Consider the following 23285-nt stretch of genomic DNA (forward strand, 5'->3'; position numbering starts at 1 on the left):
GTTAAATGATGATGCTGATGCAAACAGAGCTGACCCAGAGAGCCACATGGCTTCATGAGTAGGGCATCCAGACATTCACGAGAGGGTTAAGAGTTCAGTTGTGTCAGTATATAAGTTCCTGATGTTGCAAAAGGATGTACTCATGCCTTGTCCTATTGACTGGAATAGGCTGCATGCAGACAGTTTCCTTTGCAGGATTAGGGCCCAAGACTGGAGCCAGCAAATGCTGTTGATACAATTTTTGTTTATTAAAAAAAAAAAGTGTCTACCAGAAAACGCTCTCCATGGCTTATGCCCATGACTTACACTTGAAAGTCAGGGAGAAACTTTCCCTGGTATCAGGTTATATCTTAATTATGTATTACAGAGTTTCTTGCACCTTCCTTTGAAGCAGCGGGCATCACCCATTTGTTAGAGACAGGGTCCCCAAATAGATGTGTTAGAGAAGCGCTTTATGCCTGTATATGTATACATATGTGTTTGTACACATGCATGTACATGTGTACACACATTTAGTTAATAGATTAAGGGCTGGCAAATGGCATGCAACAATGTATTCTTGGGTCTGGTAAAACAAATAAAATAGTTGTACAGTGAAAATGATTTATCCTTGCAGCACTTTACACAGGTCTGATAACAAGGTGGTTCATTGATTAATGCAGCATGACAGTTTCTGTGTTGTGCACTCCACAAACCTAAGTTATTTGCATCTTGAAAATACTCCCTTCAGTTTATAACTCTTCCATGTTGCCATCAGAAGATATTGGTGTTGCCTGGCTCAGCCCTGGCCTGCAGTGAGCTGGGAAGGAGCTTGCCATTTTCCCATTTGCTGGAACAGCCGTTGTCAGGTCAGCAATAAATCTGTATTTTCCTGACACATGCAGCCCTGGGGAAGCCCTGATATAGTGTTAGTGCATCTGCAGAAATAAAAGAGCAATTAACTTACCTGCAGTCAGGCAGAGAGAGGGAAAGAGGGTTGCAGCTGAAATCCTGTAATGGTTGGAGTTGAAGATCTTAAATTTAACAGGACATCCCAGGTTGTGGTTTTGTTCATTTCTTTATTCTATATTGTGACAACAAAAATGCATCAAGTCCCAGAGGGAAATTGGCTGTCAAAAACTGAGAATGTTTCCTGGACTGGGACAGCAGTGAGCAAGTGGAATGGGATTTTGGGCACAGAGACCAACATCTTCTCAACATAATCATACCAGGGCTAAAGCCCCCAAAGGGGGAATCTAATGACATCAGAACCCCAGGGAGAGATTTATTCCTTCCATTTATGTGCATTTAGAATCCACTCTTACACTTCCTACTCATGTAAATGCTCCCATTATTGTCAACCGGAGGTTGGGAGTTTTCCAGTGAAAAAGGGCTGCAGGCTTAGGCTCCCAGGGCACATAACTTCATTATATGGAGAATTTTTTTAATCATCTGTGTCCCAGGTTCTCCTATTCTGAATCTTTTGTCCCCAGTGTGTGTGAGGCAGTGGGCACTAGTCGTGGTAGAAGAAAAGTGTGACTCGGAAGTTGTAGATTCTAGTCTTGCATCTGCCACAGACTGACTGTGTGTCATGCAGTCTAGGAGAGAATCAGTTTCACCAATAATAAAATGTCTTACTGGTCTCATAGGAGTTTTGCAAGACTTAATTAATGGGAGTTAATTGAGATGATTGGGTGTAAGGTGCCCTATAAATGCTAAGGGTCTTTATTTTTTCCTTGTGCTTCCCTTTACTTCCACTCTAAGTGTGACAGTTTCATTTAAAAAGTAATTGCAGAAAAATTCTCAGATAGTACTAGAAAGCTTTGTGGTTCTGCTTGGGCAACAGCCAGTAGGGTTGCATGCAGTCTGCTGTGACGTGTGTGTGTGTGTGTGTGTGGAGGTTGTGTTAGGGGGTTGTGGTTAGTCTGAGATGTCATTGCTTTTGAAGACTTCCCTACTGAATGTATTTTCCTTTTTTGTGCCTGAATCCTATGGTATCACGGTCGGTAGGAAAGCCTAGACAGAAGAGACCTGAATCTGCCTGCATGGCTGATAACACAGTGCTATTTCTGCAAGACATCTCTTGTGGCCTATCTGGGATTTGGTCCTTGCCCAGGATGAGGAGCCATAAGTATTTTGCAAAGCGCAGGCTTGTTCCTCACAGCCTCACTGACACAAACAGCTCTATGATCTCTGAAGGGCCACTCATGCCAGTGAAAGCTGGCAGGATTGGACGGATGTAGGGCATACCTGCCCTCTGTTTTCTCTGCTGAGTTAGTATGTAGCTGCTTGTACTACCTTCCTGAGTATCCCTTCCCAGGAAGTCAAGTCCGTTTCAGACACTCTTGATGTTTAATTCAATAATACCCTTTGTAGGGCTTGTTTATTACAAAACCTCTTACCAGAAAGAGACCTAGCAAAAAGTCCTAAATAAAAGGTGCTTCTGATTCTCTGGGTGCCTCTGCAGCCTGCTCTGTAGGTTGTTCCCAGCTCTTCCCATTCTGGGTGGCAGTGTACCTCTCTGTCTCTATTTTCTCTGTATGTCTGGAGCCCTAGCTCCCTTTGTGGAGGATGAGGCCAACACTCTGACCAGAAGACTGATAAGGAGTTTTACAGGTCTCCTTCTAAGGTTCCCTCTTTATTCTCATCTCTGAGCTGACCTAGCAAGCAAAATATGCCACAGCAGACGTTGAACCAAAAGCTCTTTATTTACTAGGGGAAGTATATAGATGGATACAAGGAAACGAGGTAGGAGGGATAGGGAAGGGAGGATGAAAATGGAGGGTTGAAACATTTTACACCTCAAATGCACTGGTAAGTCAACGGAGAAACAATGGAAACTTTCTACTTGCCTTATGGCCAGAAATCCATCACCTCTTCTGAGATGACATTATTGGATGTTGAGAGGAACAGTGGTTCTTCTACGAGTGTCCCCGTGGGTGCTCCACGTTAGGTGTCGGGTTCGCCCCGGCACCGCAGGTTGGATCTTTTCAGCAGTTTCTGCCGGACCGCGCATGCGCCGGCACGCGCCACTCCCTTGCGCGCTCCCGGCCACGTGCGCAATCCGATCCCTGCCAGTTCCTCTTTAACCGCCATTGGCTGCAGATGGAATCCGCTCAGGCTACGGCCAGAGTCAGCGTATTTAACGTTCTTAAAGTGTTTGAGTTTCTTTTTCAGTCTTTTAGATTAAGTTAGCTTGTTATTGTTTTCCAAAAAAAAAAAAGAAGAGGAAGGAGTAAAGCTTCCAGTCTTAGTAACAAGCGGAGCACTGGAGGCCCGGGTACGTAGGGCCATTAGGCCTCCTGCCGCGGCAGGTTGAGTCAGAGAGGGGAACAGGCACAGAGAAGGTGCTAAGTACCCTATTAACATCTCAAAGACTCACCATAATGTCCTCTTCAGGATTCAAAAAGTGTGAGTCATGTTGCGAAGAGATGCCGGTCTCCGACGGGCACAGTCAGTGTATAAGGTGCCTTGGGGAATGTCACCCAGAAATGTTCCTTCTGCGCTAAGCTCACAGCCAGAGCAAGGAAGGACAGGGAGATGCGGCTCAAAATGCTGCTCTTCGACAAGGCCCTCCAGCCAGACATGCCAGAGCGGCCGCAGCAGGAGGGACCCGCAGGGGCCCATAAAAGGAAAGCTGCCTCCCTCACCCCATCAGCACAAAAACGGAGGAAGCTCTCACCAACCCGATCCCTGCCGGCAGCCACAGCGAGTGGGACGGGTGGAGCGCATAGCCCCCAGCCGCAGTTACAGCTGAATGGCGGTGGCACGGAGACGTACGTGGCAGAGGCTGAGCCTCCGATAATCAAACAGCCGCCCCGCACCGCTGGCAGGGCGGCGGCCAGGCAAACGCCGGAACCGGCGGCACCGCAGGCAGCAGCACCGATGCCCGGGGAACCGGCAGTGCAGAGCGCGCAGGCACATGGCCTGCAGGCACCGGGGGAGACCACCCGCATGGCACCGCAGCGGAGCGTGCCGAGCACGGCACAGGCAACAGGGCCGAGATCCCCGACGCAAAAGGGGGCGGAGCCAGCCCCGCAGGGGAGGGGAAAGGCAGCACAGAAAACCCAGCACCGCAGCCCTTCTCCAGACAGGGCTGCAGGGCTGCTCGCTCTGAGCCCTCCGCTCATGCTGCGGACCCCAACAAGAAGGCAGGGGTCACCCCCAGCCTATCCTGAGCCCCCATCCCCGTTCCTACAGCCAGCTTGGACCACCTTCGCCCTTTTTGGGCTTTGAACCTTTGGAGTACTACCAAAAGTCAGTCTCTCCAGTATCTCAGTTATCCAGACGATCTCGCTCCCCCAGGCGCAGGGGGTATGTGCCTCAAGAGTGGTCCAGGTCCCCATCTCAGGAGCAGTGCCCGTGTTGCCATGGTTGCCCCTATCACGCGGGGCATAGACACCATGGGCATACTCCCAGGGACAGATGCCCCCCAGACAGTTCAATATCCCCGAGGGCAATCGCGGACGGGGACGGAAATGCAGATATCTCGGGGGGAGTTGATTCTGGAACCCCGAGATTTTCCCTCGCAAGTATCTAGCGAGAGGATGTATCACCGTCAACAGGACCCAGAGGGGTCCAGAGAGGCTTACCCTAATGGTTCCTCGCTATCTTCCCCTGATGAGGCCACGGCCCCAGGGGACGTCCATCCTCCGGACGATCTCAAACAGTTCCAAGAGCTGTTCAAAAGGGTGGCCTTCGCGCGAGGCATCCAAACAGCAGAGGTGCAGGAGAAACACCATAAGCTCCTTAAAAACCTGAGACCTCCGGCCTCTTCCAAAATAGCTATTCTGCTTGATGAAGCAATCATGGAGTCCGCCACCACAATATGGCAGACCCCTGCGTCCACTCCGCCTATAAACAAGAGAGCAGATAAGAAGTACTTCGTCCCGGCGAAGGGCATGGAGTTCCTGTTCAGCCACCCGCAACCAAATTCTCTGGTGGTGGAATCGTCTCAACAGAGGTCGAAAACTTCCCAGTACAAGACAGGGGGAACGGACAAAGATGCCAAGAAACTAGAGTTGTTCGGCAGAAAGGTCTACTCTTCCTCTACCCTGCTGTTGAGAATGGCGAATTGTGCAGCGCATCTAGCGAACCATAATTTTGACAACTACTCCAGGCTGACTTCCCTCATGGACTCGCTTCCAGAGGACAAGAAGCCGGTGCTCAAGGCCATCGTGCAGGAAGGCTATGCAGCCTCGAGGACGGGAGTTCAGATCTCCCTAGACGTCGCGGACACGGCAGCACCCTCAACAGCTACGGCAGTGGTCATGCGCAGGGAGTCCTGGCTCCAAACATTGGGTATCCCGAGGGATTTGCAGGCGAAGGTCGTCGATCTCCCCTTTGACACGCAGAAGCTGTTTGCTGAATCAACCGACTCGGTCCTTCATTCCAGTAAAGACTCAAGAGCTACTCTTAGGACTTTGGGGATTTACACCTCTCCATACAGGAAGAAAAAGTATTACCCTCAACAGAGCCGTGCGTCCTCGGGGCAGGGCCAAAGGCCACAAGTTTGACACACAGATCCAGGGCTGCACCATCACTACCATTGTGCAATGTCATCCGAAGCTGCTATTCTGCCATCGCCTCCGACCATTCTACGACCAGTGGCAAAGGATCACCACAGACAAATGGGTACTGGAGATCATAGCCACGGGGTACGCGATCCCCTTCCAGTCGCTCCCACCGCCACGACCTCCACCCAGGCCCCACCTAAAGGATGCCTCCCACGAAGCGAGGCTCAAGCAGGAGGTAGACCATCTCATACTCATAGGGGCAGTGGAAAGAGTGCTGGAGCAACTTCGAGGGAAAGGGTTCTACTCCAGATATTTCCTCACGGAAATAAAGACAGGAGGCTGGAGGCCCATCCTAGATCTTTGGGGCCTCAACCGGTACCTGCGCAAGCAAAGCTTTCGCATGATTACAGTCGCCTCTATACTTACGGCACTGGACGATGGAGATTGGTTCGCAGCCCTCGACTTACAGGACGTGTATTTCCACATAACTGTCCACCCGGCTCACAGACGCTTTCTCTGGTTTATGGTAGGCAAAGAACATTTTCAATACAAGGTTCTGCCGTTCGGCCTCTCCTCGGCCCCCAGAGTCTTCACCAAGACCTTGGCAGTGGTGTCAGCCTACCTGCACGGACAGGGGATGTTTATATTCCCATATCTGGACGACTGCCTACTGAAAGGGGCCTCGAAGGAGGAGGTACTTCGCATGATACGCGTCACAGCAGGCACATTCTCTTTGCTGGGCCTGGTCATCAATCTGGCAAAATCAAAGATTGACCCCACATAGGACATAGAGTTCATAGGGGCACGTATAAATTCTATCACAGCAAGGGTTTATCTACCAAAGACACGCTTTCAAGCCATCAGTTCCCTCGTGCAGGTCATCACCTTCAGCCCTACGGTGCTGGTTCTGATGTGCTTACAGCTGCTGGGGCACATGGCAGCAGCGACGTTTGTAGTACAAAACGCCAGGTTACACATGCGCAGCATGCAGCACTGGCTGGCGAGCATCTACAAACCGGCAGCAAGTACTGTTCACAGGGTGGTGTCGCCCATGACAGAGGTGCGCAGATCCCTGCAATGGTGGGTGAACCCCAAGAACATGCTAACAGGGGTGCCCTTTCACCAACCACAAATATCGGTTTTCCTCACTACAGACGCCTCCCACATAGGGTGGGGAGCACACATGGGCGAAGAGGTGACGCAAGGACTGTGGTCCTCCACGGAACAGTCACTGCACATAAATATACTGGAGCTCAGAGCAGTGTTCAACGCCTGCAGACACTTTCGAGACCATATACAAGGCAAAGTAGTCGGGATCAGTACAGACAATACCTCCACCATGTTTTATATAAATCGGCAAGGAGGAGCTTGGTCCCGTGCCTTATGTGCGGAAGCAGTCCGATTGTAGAACTGGTGCATCGCCAACAATATAACCTTGAAAGCCTCGTACTTACCAGGCGCTCACAATGTGAAAGCAGACCAGCTGAGCAGGCACTTCGCACTCACGCACGAGTGGCAGATCCTTTCCGATCTGCTACGACCGATCTTTCACGCATGGGGTTTTCCCCAGATAGACCTGTTTGCCACTCAACACAACAAGAAGTGCCCACGATACTGTTCCAGGGCAGGACTGGGACGGGGGTCCCTGGGGGACGCATTCGTGATCTCGTGGAGGGGCCCCCTACTTTACGCATTTCCTCCCACAGTGCTTATCCACAAGTCTTGCAGAAAGCCAGGAGAGAGGGAGCCCGAATGATCCTAGTAGTCCCAACGGGGGATCGACAGCAATGGTTCCCCTTACTCCTGCGCATGTTGGACCGTCCACCGATGCCCCTCCCGGTGGCGCCGGATCTGCTCACGCAAGCTCAGGGGTCCATAGTGCGTCCACACCCCCAAGGCCTACGACTACAGGCATGGTTAATCCCTGGCTCAGCAACCTACAGAGCACATGTACGGAGGAAGTGCAACAAGTCCTAGAAAGTAGCAGGAGGACTTCCACCAGGAAGACCTACAAGCAGAAATGGACTCGCTTCACTGCATGGTGTTCTACCAAACAGTTAGCCCCCCTTGCTGTGCCTATACCTGTAATATTAGAGTATTTACTGGACCTCAAGAGAGGAGGACTCTCCCTATCCTTGTTAAAGGTCCACCTTGCCGCTATTTCGGCTTTCAGACATGAAGAGGAAGGGCACACGGTGTTTGCCCATCCCATGGTTACCAGGTTCCTCAAAGGGCTGGTAAACCTATACCCCCCTCGGAAACCGCTTCCACCTTCGTGGAGCTTGGACCTGGTGCTTAGTGCGCTAACGGGACCACTGTTTGAACCTTTTAGCCATGGTTTCTCTCCGTCTCTTTACGATAAAGACGACCTTTCTTCTCGCAAACACGTCAGCTCGCAGGGCGAGCGAGCTTGCAGCAGTTATGGCAACGCCACCCTGCACAGTATTTTCCAAGGAGGCGGTAACCTTATGGCTGCATCCAGCCTTTGTTCCCAAAGTTTCTTCAGAGTTTCATATTAACGAACCTATAGTTTTACCCTCGTTTTATCCCAAGCCTCATAACTCTAACAAAGAGGCGTGCCTACACCTCCTGGACGTGAGGAGGGCTCTGGCTTTCTATATAGACAGGACTAAGTCCTTCCGGAAAACAGATAGACTCCTTGTCTCTCTCGCTCCCAAATCAAAAGGAGAAGGTCTCTCTTCGCAGAGAATCTCGAAGCACATTGTAGCCTGCATAAAAATGTGCTACGAACTCAAAAAGACTCCTTTACTGGCCCCGCCCAGGGCTCACTCCACTAGGGCGGTGGCAGCATCAACAGCCTTTTTCAAGGGCGTTGCGCTAAAAGACATTTGCAGAGCGGCGACCTGGTCATCCTATGACACCTTCGCCAAACATTACGCCCTTCACAGGGTATTCCAAGAGGATACCCGTCTCTCGACAGCGGTCCTCTCGGGGACAAGCTGCACATAATCCGATTACCCACCTCCTATCTTGGGTTACTGCTGGGTAGTCACCTAATGTGGAGCACCCACGGGGACACTCGTAGAAGAAAGAGAAGTTACTCACCATAGTAACAGTGGTTCTTCGAGATGTGTCCCCGTGGGTGCTCCACCACCCGCCCATCCTCCCCGCTTCGGATCTCTGTTTAGTGTTTTGCAGGAGCATCCGAGGCGGTTGGTCAAGGAACTGGCGGGGACCGGATCGTGCACGTGGCCGGGAGCGCGCAAGGGAGCGGCGCACGCCGGCGCATGCGCGGTCCGGCAGAAACTGCTGGAAAGATCCGACCTGCGGCGCTGGGGTGAGCCCGACACCTAACGTGGAGCACCCACAGGGACACATCTCGAAGAACCACCGTTACTACAGTGAGTAACTTCTCTTTCCCTAACCAAGTCCCTTTCTATCCCCCTTTTAAACTGTCTTGTGTGTGGCTGAGTCCTACCTCATCAGATTAAATCTGAAAGTGCTCCCCAATAAAACAACGAGCACCAAGGTGTTCTCCTTCAGCCAGTGAGCAGCTGCCTCACACTTCTGGAGAGAGAGGAGGACAGTTTGCCTTGGGGAGGTGACTGCCACGAACCTGTGTCCTCTGAGAAGCAATCTGGAGAGCCTCTGAATGCAAGTGAGAGTCCCCTTATACGCACTCCCATCTACTAGCAGCTCTTGCCTTTTTCCCTCACTGGGAGGAAGAAGAATCCTGCCCAAACAAAATGGCAGTTACATCTAATAACCATGATTGAACCCCCTTAAATTGGTGTAAATGTGTTTAAACAAGGAAAGCAAGCTGTTTTGCCTTGCTGGAGCGGGTAGCACTTCATCTCCCCCAGTGTCTTTGGCATCCTTCTGCTGGTGTCTGTTCCCTGCCATCTCAGGGCCCTGCAGCAACCTTCTTGCTCAACACAGTGTCCTGCTCTGAGGGAGAGGTAGCACTGATGCTGGCTCTTCTCCCAGATTATTTCTTACTGTCTGGGAGATGAGGGGAACTTTGCTTAGCCATGTCCTCTCTAGCCATGCTAGGCTCTTAAAGGCACAGTAATAGGATTCCTTTTGAATTTTATATCTTTTTGGGAGCCCTTTCCTCTCCTGCCATATCTCCTGAGGCTTTGTATGTGCACCCCAAACCCTTAAAGGGTCATGCCACATGGCCGGAAGGACAGGCTACCTAAATGTGACACTAATACCTGACTTGCAAGGATTTTTGTTAGAGGCACATTTTACATCCAAACCCCAGAGAAGCCCAGTCCTTAAATGGACCTGACTCTGATCTTGGTCTTCAGCCATAGCCCCAAGTGCTATTTATCTCTTGCTCCCAAATTGGTGCAGGTAAAAGAGGACAGATGGCTTAGTTTTGGCTGAGTGCTCTCTGTTGCAAACTGAATTGCTCTGGTAACCAGCTGATGGGTTTCAGACTTCAACTGAGGCATTCAGTGAGCTGCTCAACGGTAAATAGCATTATGCTGACAAAAGCAGCGGTGTAACCATGGACAAGGTGGAGGGTAGCAGAGGTCAAGACTTTCAGGGATGCTGTTGTTTTTGATTTCCCCAACATCATCCAGAAGTCTTTTAACATTGCCTAAAGACAGCAGTGCATCATGTGGGCACACTGAAGTCCTTTGTCCTGGAGAGCTGGAGCCGATACAGAGCCCTTTGGATTCTTTGCTTGCAGCTGCCACGGCTTGCGTGCAGAGGTAGCCTTACCTCGGAGCTTCCTTTTGATTGCTGGCTGGCTGGCATCAGCAGCAATTATTGTAGGTCTCTTGTATGGCAGGCTAAGTTCCCTGCCGCTTGCTTTCTTCTTCTATCTATGGCTTCAGAATGAAAACTATGATTTATTTTTATCTGCAAGGGAGGATTTGACAGTTACAGAAGGTTTTGCCTGGTAAGGTAGTCCCACTGAACAGCAGGGTTCCCTGCAGCAGCTCCCCTTTAGATTACAGCGAAGCCACATGGTTGTACACCTTCTGAGTGTGGGTGATGAAGGGAGAAGAATGGGGAGGTGAATAGGAGTCTGGGTTGGCACAGCTGGTTGCTTTCTATTGTTCTGTCATTCTCTGGTTTCTGCTTTGAATTTACTTCCTTATATCCTAGGACAGAGGTGTAAAATGTCAGAGCTGAAAACTATTTGCTAAGCTTGCTTTGTTTAGGATGATTTGTTCACTGTGCATAATTAGCCAGAAATTAGTACTTTAGGGATATCAGGATGACTGATCAGCCTAGAAAGATTAGATTTTATTGTTGTAGCCAGTCTAACAAAAAAAAGAAACTATAGAGAACCATTAAATAAATATGTGAAATTAAAATCTCTATGGAACCTTCATGTTATGTTTCCAAAAAGAGACTATAATGATGATAATTAAATGATGACAATGTGGTCCATAATTTAGAAGCCCTAAAGACTCTACAAAGAGCTTACAAATCTTAGGCTATGTCTAAACTGCAGGCTTCTGTCGGCAGGCTTCTCCTGACAGATGTCTGCCACTCCAGGAGTGTTCAGGCTTCCACCCAGTCATCCTTGTTCCTCAAGGAAGAAGGGCTGTTTGGGCAGAGAGGGGGTTTCCTCAACATTTGGCCCTCTGTGGAAAGACCAAATGTCAGGAAAGCCTCTCCCACCAGAACTATTGGCAATAGATACGCAAATGCAATTTGCATATCTTTTGCTAACAGTTCTGGGCAATCCAGATATAGTCTACAGGTATTTACTCAGCTCTAAAATCTGTTTGTTCTGTCATAGCAAAAGTATTTAATATGGTACATTATTTCAAAAGGAAAAAAAGGAATGTTTCAAAAATATTGAAATAAGATGTTTTTCTCCTGCAAGAAGAAACTGACGCTACCCTCTCCTCCCTCTGCCCATAATGCATAGATTGCAACTAGAGAAGTGGTTCCCAAACTTTTTGGCATCATGCCCCCCTTTTGATTTTTGAAAAGCCCTCACACCCCCCACCTCTTTACCATTATCCAATCCCCACCTTTAACAAAAAATTCAATTAGTAATTTAAAATAAACACAAAAACTTGATATAAAATCTTATTTAAAATTAAAAATAATCACAAATAGTTTTTCTTGGTCCCAAAATTTAATAAAAACATAATTTAACAGGAGAAACAAATAAACTTAAAATGAAAGATGCTGCTGCGTTTTCTTCTTAGGTTGGGAAATCTTAGGAGACCAACTATGGACCATCCGGGCTAACGGCACAGGCTACACCTTGTGGGTGCCTAGTGCAGCCCAAGCAGGCCAGCTGCCTGAGCCCTGTGCCAGCCACATGGCCGCCCGAGCTCTGCGCTGCCAGGGATGCCTGCCCAAGCCCTGCACTGCCAGGGATACCCGCCTGAGCCCCTGTACTGCCATGGCCAACTGGCCACCCAAGCCCCGAATTCTTCCGGGGTCAGCTGCCCGCAAACTGCCCGCACAAGCCGCGGGCCAGCTGCCCGTGAGCTACCTGCCCAAGCCCCTCCCCTACCCCAAACCTAGGCACCCCCAGTCCCCCATCTAAACCCCCTCCTCCCCACCCCAACCCACACTCACTCACCTTTGCAAGAGGCAACTTGCTCTGTGTTGCCCTTTGTTGGCTGCTTGCTTTATAGAACAGCTGTGCTGGGTTGTTCACGTGAAATGACAGGAGCTGAGGGCCGGAAGCAAGGGCTGGCTCTTTCTTGAGGTGGAGAAAATGATGGGGTGGGTGGGTCACCACGTGTCCCCCCCCGTCATTTCTTCCTGCCCCCACCCCAATCCCAGTTAGGGAAACCATGAACTAAGTATCCTCTTCAGTGGAAAATGGTTCTGGCAAAGCTCTTCTGACCAGCTCTAGTACTGAGTGAAGAATGATGAAATTTTTGCAGAATCATAATGCATCATTTGGCTATCATTTGAATAAATCACATGTAGGGCAATAGCAAGTTTTTTTTTTCCTGGAAATTAGATTACATTACATTTTAAATTTCATTTAAAGGAAATGTATCTCTAAAAAGAATACACTTGCTGTTTTCTTCCACTGAGCTTCAAGAATTGGGGCATTTGCAAGACATGGACAATTTGAGGCATACTTCAGTGACATTTCATTTTCTGAAAACAGAAAGTGTGTGTGTTGTGGGGGGAAGGCTACCATAACCCATTTCTTCCATGGAATTATGAACCCACAGGTTTATACACAAGGAGCTCTTTCACCCCCCAAAAGAGCTTTAGCAGTACATTGCTTTAAAAAAAAAAAGTGAAGAAGTTTAAAAAATGATGTAGGTAAGCTGCTGTTTTCTTTGTTTCCTTATCATGACAGCCTCATCACAGTATCTATATAATTTTTTATATTTTCTTGCAGAAAAAGATTTACAAATACAAGAAGGTGCTTAGTAACCCAAGCCGCTGGGAGGTTGTTTTGAAGGAGATTAGGACGCTGGTGGACATGGCACTGACTTCTCCACTACAGGATGATTCTATTCATCAAGCACCACTGGAAATTGTCTCAAAACTGCTCTCGGAGGTAAGAGCTTTAGGGTCTTCCTGCCTTTGTGCTTTCTCATAGGCAAAATACAAACCCTCACTTAACTCCCTCCAGCAAACTTATAACTTAAATTCAAAATTCCGCCCTTGAATATATTCACCGTAATTCCTTTTGATTTCAGTGACCCATGCTCTGTAAGTTTGTGAGAAAACATATGTTCAGATTTCCTGTGCTCCACTCCTTAGTTGTTCGTATTTGGTAAGACATGCATGATGGGTCTGATCCACATTCTAGTGAAGTTAATGACCAATGTCCCAGTGATTTCATTGGGCGCTTACTTGGGCTCTATTTGTACACAATAAAATAGATCATTTTCAAACCAGATCAGTGGGATGTGTCTAAGAAGTAGCTGTTTTGTTGTTGAAGGTTCAGATGGTTTTAGTCTCCCCTATATCTATGTCAAATAGATGGTCCGTTTCATCATTTGTCCCTGTTTGTATTTGGTAGCATTTGAGGCTGTATTTAATCAGTTGCTCACTTGGAAATTGGTTTCCTTGTTACTCTTAGCACCTGTTCTCTGGTTGTTTCCATCTTGGTACAAAAAAAAGTGCTGCATGTCAGAATTGCATACATTTTGGGTACATTTAGTACATTTTGAGGTAGAGGGGAGGCTGTATTTTTGTCTACGTCCATGATGAGAAGGAAAGCAGTTTTTCGCCTCAAACTAAGATTTCAGCACTTCAGTACTTCCATAGACCCTTTGTAGAAGACTGAGAACCTAGGGAAATACTGTGCTGGTGTAAACTGATGCAGCTGAGTTGACTCGAGAATTATTGCACAGCTTAAGCCAGTGGTATATTTGGCTCCATGTTAGGAGGCAGGAATTAATGGCAAACTGTTGTAATTAGTCCTCCTGCCATGACAGAGAGTGGTAAGGAAAACCTTTTATTAACTCAGTCTGTAGAACTGAAAACTTAAAATATAGAAAGCATTTTTAAGAAATACCGCCTCCTAGTTCAGCCTTTCAATTAATTGGTATCGTGGATGTTGTCTATACTGTCGTGGGCCACTGATGTAAGCTGCACAACTTCAACTTCATCTGAAAATCTGAAGAAGTGAGTCTTACCTACAATAGCTCATTCCTCCTCTTCCTTAAGTGCCAGCTGGCGTAGGTGATCATGGCCCTCCATCCCTGTCTATTCTGAGTGCTATTTAGCATTTTTACATTGTTTCCGCACTGTAACCAGGAAATAATGTGGGGAAATAGGTGGTAAATGGGGTAGGGGTAGGGGTAGGCAGCGAGTGAAATAGCTCATTACCTAATAAATAAATTTTAGTCTTTCAGGTGATACAGGGCTGCTTGTTTTTTGTGACGCTACAGACTAACAGGGCTATCCTTCTGAAATTTCAGGCACATGGATAACGTAGCTAAAATCAACATACTTAGGTCTGCTTACTGAAGTAAGTTGACAGCTGGTGCTCTTCCACCAATTCTGCTTATTCTCATTCTGGTGGCCTACCAGCATCGACAGGAGAGTACTTAGTGGTCGATTTATTGTGTTTATACTAGACATGATATACTGAGCCATGCTGAATCAATCACTTCCCCTTGATCTGGCCTCTAGTGAAGACATGCCTTCAGGGAGATTCAGCATTTAGCTGAAACATCATGGCTGTATATATATACAGGGGTCATGCACATGTAGGTGCTGAGCAACCCCTTGTGAAAAATAGGAGTGAGTATGTCCTGCAGTAAGAGAGTGATTTTTAATAGAACCTAATTTTATTCCTGTTGGTCAGTGATTGCAGAATTACATCATTGTCCTTGTTCATTTGCATTAATTGAGGTGTGTTCCTAGAGCACTTCAGTTTCAAAATAAGGTTAGCTCATTGATTTCTTCTGTTTAATCTTTGTAGAACACCAACTTAACCACTCAAGATCATGAGAGCATTATTGTGGTGAGTGTCCATATGTTAAGTTTGTGGGGTCTCTCTGTTTCTGGTTGTTTATTTTGCATTGGTTTTGGCTTCCTTTAACGCTTGTTCCTACCCTATTGACAATGGCAGCGTTCCCATTTGCTACAATGGGTGCAGGGTCAAACCTGTTTTGTCCATTAACTTTTTCACATTTCTATTGTTTCCTTTTTCCTGTTGAGTGTATATATATAACAATAAAATATAGCTGATTAATATGTGTGAAACTCTGTAGAACTTTTAGGTTGAATTGTCTCCTTGCATGGTTGCACATTGCAAACGTTACCACCTGCACATGCACTTTAAACAGTCAGACATCTGCACCTGCCAAATTTACACCCTCACAGTCCTTGGATGTCATGGTTCTCTCAGTCACTAGTGTGCTCTTGAGCTTTTGTGCATGCTCAGATGCTAGACTGTGGAAGGGGTTTGAGCATGTTTGCGCCCTTGCAAGTGGGAGAATGTTTGTGTATGCTTTTATCGTGTGCACAAAGGGAAATCTGAAAACACTCACTTCAGTTTGCTCTGGTTACCGTCAGTGCATTTATTTAGATTCATAAAAAATAAGTGAAGTGAAAGGCACCCCCTTCCCCATGCAACCAACTATAAAATCTTAATAAATCCAGCACTTTATCAGAGATGAAAATTGCTTCCATATCACTATAATTTAATTTCAGATGCTGGCAATTTCCAGAGGATTTTCTGAAAAATCTAACCTGGTACTACACCATCCCCTGATCATATCATGTCTCCATTAATCTTTCTGTAAAACAACATGACATATGTAGATACTACTAGGAATGAACTTCACTTAACTTGGTACCAGTCATTTTGATAAGTTTCTAAAGTGGCAGTCGCTTTACTTTGAAGTGGTCCATGGATTTCATTTTACTTCAGTGCCAAAGTTAATTCAGGCTTCCTGTTTGGGCCAGTCAGTGACAATTGTTATTTGGGGGAGGGGGAAAAATTGTACTGGAAAAAAAATTGAACAACTCAATTATTCTACTGGATGATAATTCTGAAAATTATGCTTCAGTTATCAACAGAAGTACAATTTCTGGCTTTTTAAAGCCTCTTATGAATATAGTTGTGACCTTGCATAATTTTTTTTATTATTATTACTACTGTTATTATTATTATTTATTACTAAAGCTTTTTGCAGCCTCAGTGATTTATCGGTATAGATACAACTGAGTGCCATGCACTAAATTTAGCTAACAGCCTGATACTTATTCCAAATTGCCAGAGAGGAACAAACCAGTTCTTTGGTCCAGTTCCATTGCTTTTGGGTCGGTGTGGACGTGTGTGAGAAATGCTTGTGAATTTAGTTCTGGTGAAAGATAACAGATGGGCATCCCTGCAGCGCAAAGCCTTCTGTTTATCCCCAGGACAGGCATAGGCTGAGCAGAGGAAAGCAGGTTTTCCTCACGCTGTGCTCGTGTGAGACATCACTAGGGTATTTCCATGGGCCAGTCAGTTCTCAGCATCTCCGAGACTGCGAATTGTGATTGTCACTTTGTGACGTGGACATCAGTTCACTACGGATTGTTCTGAGAAGGCAAAGCTTATTTTATGCAAGTCAGCACACAGCCAATTCCATCTCCAGCTGTTAGGATCTGATCACCTCTCTGGCAACAGGCTAAAACCCTCACCGTGGCTTTACAGTACAGTTGATCAGAGCGATGGAGGCGGATGGATGCCATAGCAACTTAATAAAGATAAATTCAGATAGAGTTGTTCATGTAGTTAACTGTCAAATAGGTAGCGAGGATACAATAGTCCAGCTGAATATCACAGCAGGATTGCACCATATTTTATAGCACTGTAGTAAGTACTGTATATTGCTATAGGGCCCAGGGCCAGTGAAGGAATAAACGGATGCAGAGCAGGAAATTGCACAACAGCCAGCTGTAGCTGCTCCAGTATTACGTAATACCTAGGCAGCACATTGCAGATGTTCTTGGTTTTCTTTCCAGAAGTTCATGTTAATATTCTCCTATGGCTGAATAGCTGTTGAGGTTCATGGTGATTTTGATGGGCAGATTTGATCTGAAATGCCTGTGGGAAGTGGGGAAAAAACACACAAAGCTAAAGGGGCTGCATTAGGAAAACTCCAAATGCCATCCAGGGTAGAATGCCTGTTGTTCAGAAGTTTAATACACAATGTTCTCACTGCTCTACAAAAGAGGGTTACTTTTTTAACTGGTACTGGGAATCCCTTAGCCCAAGATTGAAAATGCCTTAAGGCATCATCATGTACAGAGAATGCATTGTTGTAGTACTGCTTTCTAATTTAGAAAGGAAGCAGCAGCAGCTTAATTTCATTACACTCACAGTGGCAGGTATGACTTGCAGTATATTTACTGTACTTATCTACATCAGGTTGCCTAGCAATGGATGAAAAAAAGGGTGATCTGAACTTTCAGAAGTTAATCATCACTTTTTATACAATATTGTATCCACAAAAGTAGTAGTATAATGTAGTGGTCTTTGTAAATGGAAAGGAAATCAATTATTCCCATCAAGCAGGGCCTGTTTTTGTACTGGTGGTAAAATCTGAGCATGAACTACTTGTGAAAGGCACAACATGGATGTGTAGATTTTAGAAACTTTTTAGTAAAGTGGCACTGTCATTGTAATCATGGACCAGATTTGTCCATAGTGTAATACCTTTGAAATCAGAGTACAGTTCTGCTCTCATTCACACAGATGTAAAATCTGAAATAACCCACTGTCTTCCGTGGCATTACTTTTTTGAATTAATATTGGCTTAACTGAAAGCCAAATTTGCACAATATAACAACGATGACTTTAGGCCCATAATTTAAAAATAAAACAGACCCTAGGTTCCTCATTGATGCTTCCAACCCCCACCCTCATATTTCCATGAGTGATGGTGTTTATTTTAAAAAAACAAAACAAACCACATAAACCCCTCCATTTGTGACTTTATCTTGAGAGCATCTGGTTAACCTTAGAGGCACAAGGCGGCTGAGATAATATTTTTTGTTGTAATGCTATATATAATGTTGATGACTTTCTATATATATAATTTGTAATTATTACATCAGCCATCTTTTGTGTCTAATATCCTGGGATAGACACTGCTACAACACTGCATTCAATTAAATTTAAAGTCACTTTCTTATCCAGGCCTCTGTTTTAAAGAATTTTAAAATATATTCACTCCTCACATGCATTTATTAGGGCTGGCTTGTGTGAAGAAGTAAAATTGAAGTATGCTAACTTTTTATTTTCAAGGCAATTGCACCTTTGCTGGAAAACAATCACCCACCGCCTGACCTTTGTGAATTCTTCTGCAAGGTACTAAGAACAGATTTGTTGTTCGAAGTCTCATTGATGTTTTTGATTTGTTTTTCTTCATTTCTTGAACTGATCTCCCATTTGGTTCCTCTCATTGGTTGATGGCCAGTAGGACCCTGGTCTTAATGGGCCAGACTATAAAATAGTATAAAACACCAGGAATATAATCTCTTAACTTTTGACACATAGGCCTGTCTAGTTGTATGGCACATTGCTAGCAAAAGTACTTTTGGAACCAGCAGGTTCAGATGGGTCTTGGTGTGAGGCATGTGCTACACCTCCCTCTTCTTACAAGTATTCTGGACTTTAGTTCCCAAGGTCTTGGAATTTAGCAAAGTAGCTGTCACTTCAGTTTTCCTCTCTAAACTGGTTGATATTTCAATTTAAAGTCTAATTGCTGATGGTTGCATATATGCTTTCTATCAGGTCCCCTTCATTATTGGTTATTATTCACCAGCAATTCACTAATAAGAAAAGGCTGTCAAATTGGCAGATTCAGAAACTCATCAGTCATTCCCATATTATTATTAACTACCTGTAGAGGCATTGCCTGCTCTGAAAGCATTTGCATCTAAAATCCCAAATTGGCCTCTGGTGACATCTACATTTAAAAAGTTGCATCGGTGCTATAATGGAAACTATGTAAGCCTGACAGGAAAGAGCTCTCCTCTCAATTTAATTAATCTGTTCTCCCCGACTGGCAGTAGGTATGTCCATGGGAGAAGCTCTCCTGCAAGCATAATGCTGTCTACCATGGGGTGAGGTCTGTATAAACATGCCACTCAGGCAATGTAGATTTTTCACACCTCTGAGCAATGTAGTCTCAATCTATCAATAGAGGTCTGTAGTGTAGACCAGACCTCAACAGGCCATGGATGAATGTTGTAGTCTCCTGTTTTATATGGGGATTTGGTAAAGACTAGGGCTTCTCTAAGCACCATCTGTATTTATGGTTTCCCATTGCAGCACTGCAGGGAACGCCCTCGGTCCATGGTTGTCATAGAAGTGTTCACACCAGTGGTACAGAGAATCCTCAAACACAACATGGTAAGTATTGATGTTGTGCATATTTGGTTGGCTAGAAAAGCTGTTACTGTGGTCCCTAACGTATGAATTGGCTATCTTTCTTGTCAGAAATGCAGCCTTCACCATGATGCCTGGTTGCTGTGTGCATACACTTATACGCTGTAGCCATTCACTGCATACCTTTGAGCACTCAGACTGAGATTTTCAAAAGCATATTCAAGCTGGAGAGACACCAAACTCACCTGAATGCTTTTGAAAATCCTGCTCTCATGCCAGAACATATTGACCTCTCATTTTTATTTGTATATATTTATGAGTTACATCATCATGATGAAGTGCAGCCATCTCAGGTGGAATCTAATAGCTGGTTATCATAGAATCGTACAATCGTGGCTATAATCTTCCAGCAACCTAGGGACTGCCTGTCTTGCTCCAAAAACAAGATGATGTTTTTATGAGTTGTTTGAAGGGTACTAGTGCTGCTAGTATAGTTTCCAGTTTACATAAGTTTATTTTATTGTACAAAGCTGCAATCTGCTATGATCCTTGGAATAGGTCTCCATGCCTTTGTAACTGCACAAGGGGCTTGTTTCCATTGTCTGTTGTGTATATAGATGACAACCACAGCCTTTCTGGGTCACAACATGCATCCCAAGCAAAACATTTCATGTTTCTTATTTATGCAACTTTTTATGTCCCCCACCGCCCTTTTTTTTTTAAACTCATATGAATTTTCAGAACTAACAAAACTGATGTTGCCTAAATGCTGTGTTCTGGGTGCTGCACCTGCGCTCTCCAGATATGTCAGCATATTTGAATATACTGTAACCTTCAGTAAACTATTCTGTAGATATTATTCTTGGATTCCAGATCATCTAGAATAATATTATGACCAAAAATAAATAAATAAAATGTGGTGATCTTGCAAGGTCTCAAATACACAGTGTGATGCTTTATTTAGTTACCTTCAGAGAATTGCTCCGATTTCCCACACTTAGCATTTGCAGATTGGAACTCCACATGCCTTTATATCAGTGTGTGGTTGAAGAATTTACAGTGTTAAATATTAAGTTGAAGTAGATTTGGGCACTTAACTGCTCTCTGGGGAATTGTTTTCTGAATGGTCTCTTTAGAGTGTGTGTGTGCACACGTGCATGCGTGTGAATACGTTGTCTTGGGGCAAAGAGCAGAGAAACTTGAGTGAATTTCATAGCATTAGCAGAACATATAGAAATATGGTGAGTCTTGGTCTGGGAGTCAGGAAACCTGGACTCTGTTACCAGCTCTGCTGTTAATTTGCTTTGTGATCTTTGACAAAATGCTTCAAGATTTGTGTCTCTGTATCTTCCCCCTGTAAAATGACACTCACCTTCTTTAGTAAAGCATTTGGAAATCTGAGTTAAAAAGTACTATATCCAAGCTGCTGGTGTTATTGGCCACCACATTTTGTATCTGCCTTGCAAGGCAGTGGGCCTGATTCTGTTATGTGCTGACGCTCTTTAGCTGGCCTAATGCCTGAACAGAGAAATCAGTGAAGAGCTGAGTGCTCTGGATTTGGTGGGTATATAGCTATGTTAGAAAGTATGTTGAATAATTACATAAGACAACCAATTTTATCAAAGGGTTATACTGTAGTGCCATCCCTGGGAGATGAGCTATTGTGTTTTTATTAATGTGACTGGAGCCAGCAGATGGAATTCCAGACATGCTATGATATATGGTAAAGCTGTTGGTGGTTTCCAAAGCCATCTGTCTTTCGGCACACTTTCTGCTTCAGATTGCATCATACTGTACCTTTCAAAGCTTTCCCATTTGTACCAGCTTATGAAACATAGTGCTGGAATTTTTCAGATTGAGTGTAATTAGTTGCATGAAAAGTGCTGACTATTTGCTTACACAGCTGTTGCAACAAAGATAATTAACCAGTGAAACAATTTACCTAGGACACATTCTCTATCTGTTGGTCTTTAGCTCAAGAGTGGATATCTTCCTAAAAGATATGCCATAGCTTAAAAAAATCACACTTGAGTGTGTGAAAAGAGAGCAGTGCATGTGCAAATTGGAACTTATGTGCATAAGTACTACATTTTACATTTTTTGTATATACACATATTACAAAGATCTATCTTGGGTGACAGAATATGACAATTATGGCATCATTTTTACAAGTTATCTGTGTGTATGGGTAATGATCAGTGGTACATGCAGGTCTCCTGAAGATGTTGGCATAATGATGAAATGAATTCAGATGGTCTTGGGCTGATCTCTGTTGAAAACACACAGTTTTAACATACATTGCAGGCATGTTTCAGCGGCTTCACTGAGTATCTCCTTTTTGGACAGGATTTTGGGAAGTGCCCTCGGCTGAGGCTGTTCACTCAGGAGTATATTCTGGCTTTGAATGAGCTGAATGCCGGCATGGAGGTGGTGAAGAAGTTCATTCATAGGTTAGTTAATTCTGTGGAGTATTTCCCAACCCTGTGAACATTTTCCCCTCTGTAGTGGAGATGAAAGAGGAAAAAATACCATTCTCCTTCTGGATAACCATGGAGTGGCCAGTATATGTTGAAGTGCTGTTGGTGCTAGCAAGCACCAGGGAAAAAAAAAGAGCCTTAAGAGAGAACTCTGATCTAGTGCCCAGCTATCTGTGAACCTTCATGGTATTTTTTTTTCAACTGGACTACAATAGTGCTGCAGTAAATACATTCAGGAGCAGCTTGATCCAGTTCTCAGTGTGATCGTACTGTAGGAAGTTCGGTGAGATTGATTTAACCCCAGAAATTCCCACTGACTCTCTGCCCCTTGTTCTGAAACCCCTTTGTGTTTAAAAATATTGTCACCCATAGATACCTTCATTTCACTGATGTTGCCTGTTGGTTAGTTCCTCCAGTCACTGTTGCTCTCTTTTTTTTTTTTTTTCAGCATGCATGGTCCAACTGGACAATGCCCCCATCCCAGGGTCCTGCCGAATCTTGTAGCTGTCTGCTTAGCAGCCATTTATTCTTGTTATGAGGAATTTATCAACAGGTCAGTATATCTTTTCCAGATTGCATTCTGCTCGTTTACGAACGCTGTGTGTGTTTTTTAAAAAAAGGAATCAGCCGTATTGAATGCTTACCTGGTTGTATTTGTTCCCACAACATATATTGTGAAAAACTAGGCTAGCCCCTTTCATTGTAATCCACACACTGAGCTACTTTAAAGGCAGTATCTTAAGCTCTGTTTCAGGGGAGATGCAGAGATGAGGTTTCTCGGAAGTTCCCAGAATAGAAGGGAGGTGTGCAAGCTGTGACATCTTTTAGGATGACATTTCTTAACACCTTATACTTCCCATGTCCCTTTTGCACCTCCTGTCCTTCCCCTTTGGTGCATGCATCTGGTCCTGTAGAGATATACAAGGTGAGGAGGCTTCCCAGGTATCTGCACAAAGGCCCGCCTCATCTGGGCCTTTGTGTTCATGCCATGGGGACAGTTTGTGACATAGGATGATGAGCTAGTCAAAATATAGACTTCAGTTCCTTAACTCCAACGCACAGCAAATGTCTCCTGCATGCAGCGAGCTGTGCTTACAGCAAGGAGACTAGTAATTTCTAACGAGGTATAGCTCTCTGAGAAGGCGGTCCCACGTAAATCATAGTGTAATTTTAGCTCTGTACCCTAATTGGGTTCCAACCACAGTCTCTAAACATCTTGTGATAACCACCAGTCAGATTCTAGTGCTGCCACAAGATAGACATTAAAATGGATCTTGTGTTGGGCTGCTGACATACTTTACATTTTTTAAATCAACATCTGGGGCTCCCTTCTGGGCCTTCCCCCCCCACACCCCGACTCGTTTATGACTATCTGATTTTTCCACCATGTGTGCTGGCTGCCTGTAGGCCAGCAAAATTTCTTGCTAAGAGGACTGTAGGCCACAGTCTGGGCACGTATTGTATTTAGTCGTGCACATGTGCCTGAATTTTGCCTCAGCTTCATGTAACTCAGGTGGGCGTATGGCATTCCCCATACAGTTTGGTTGAGCTGATACA

At 45.2% G+C, this 23285-nt stretch overlaps 1 protein-coding gene across 2 annotated transcripts in view; it reads left to right on the forward strand.

Moving 5' to 3' along the window:
* CMIP (c-Maf inducing protein) overlaps window positions 1–23285 on the forward strand; it is a 190108-nt gene that overhangs the window by 135009 nt on the left and 31814 nt on the right. For both annotated transcript variants that reach the window (XM_075008505.1, XM_075008506.1), the window contains exons 4-9: window positions 12808–12969; window positions 14848–14889; window positions 18166–18228; window positions 19195–19275; window positions 21598–21701; window positions 22177–22281. In XM_075008505.1, coding sequence (XP_074864606.1) covers window positions 12808–12969; window positions 14848–14889; window positions 18166–18228; window positions 19195–19275; window positions 21598–21701; window positions 22177–22281 — 557 coding nt within the window. The remainder of the gene's footprint in view (window positions 1–12807; window positions 12970–14847; window positions 14890–18165; window positions 18229–19194; window positions 19276–21597; window positions 21702–22176; window positions 22282–23285) is intronic.

Source organism: Carettochelys insculpta, chromosome 14 (assembly GCF_033958435.1).
Source record: "Carettochelys insculpta isolate YL-2023 chromosome 14, ASM3395843v1, whole genome shotgun sequence".
NCBI lineage: Eukaryota > Metazoa > Chordata > Testudines > Carettochelyidae > Carettochelys > Carettochelys insculpta.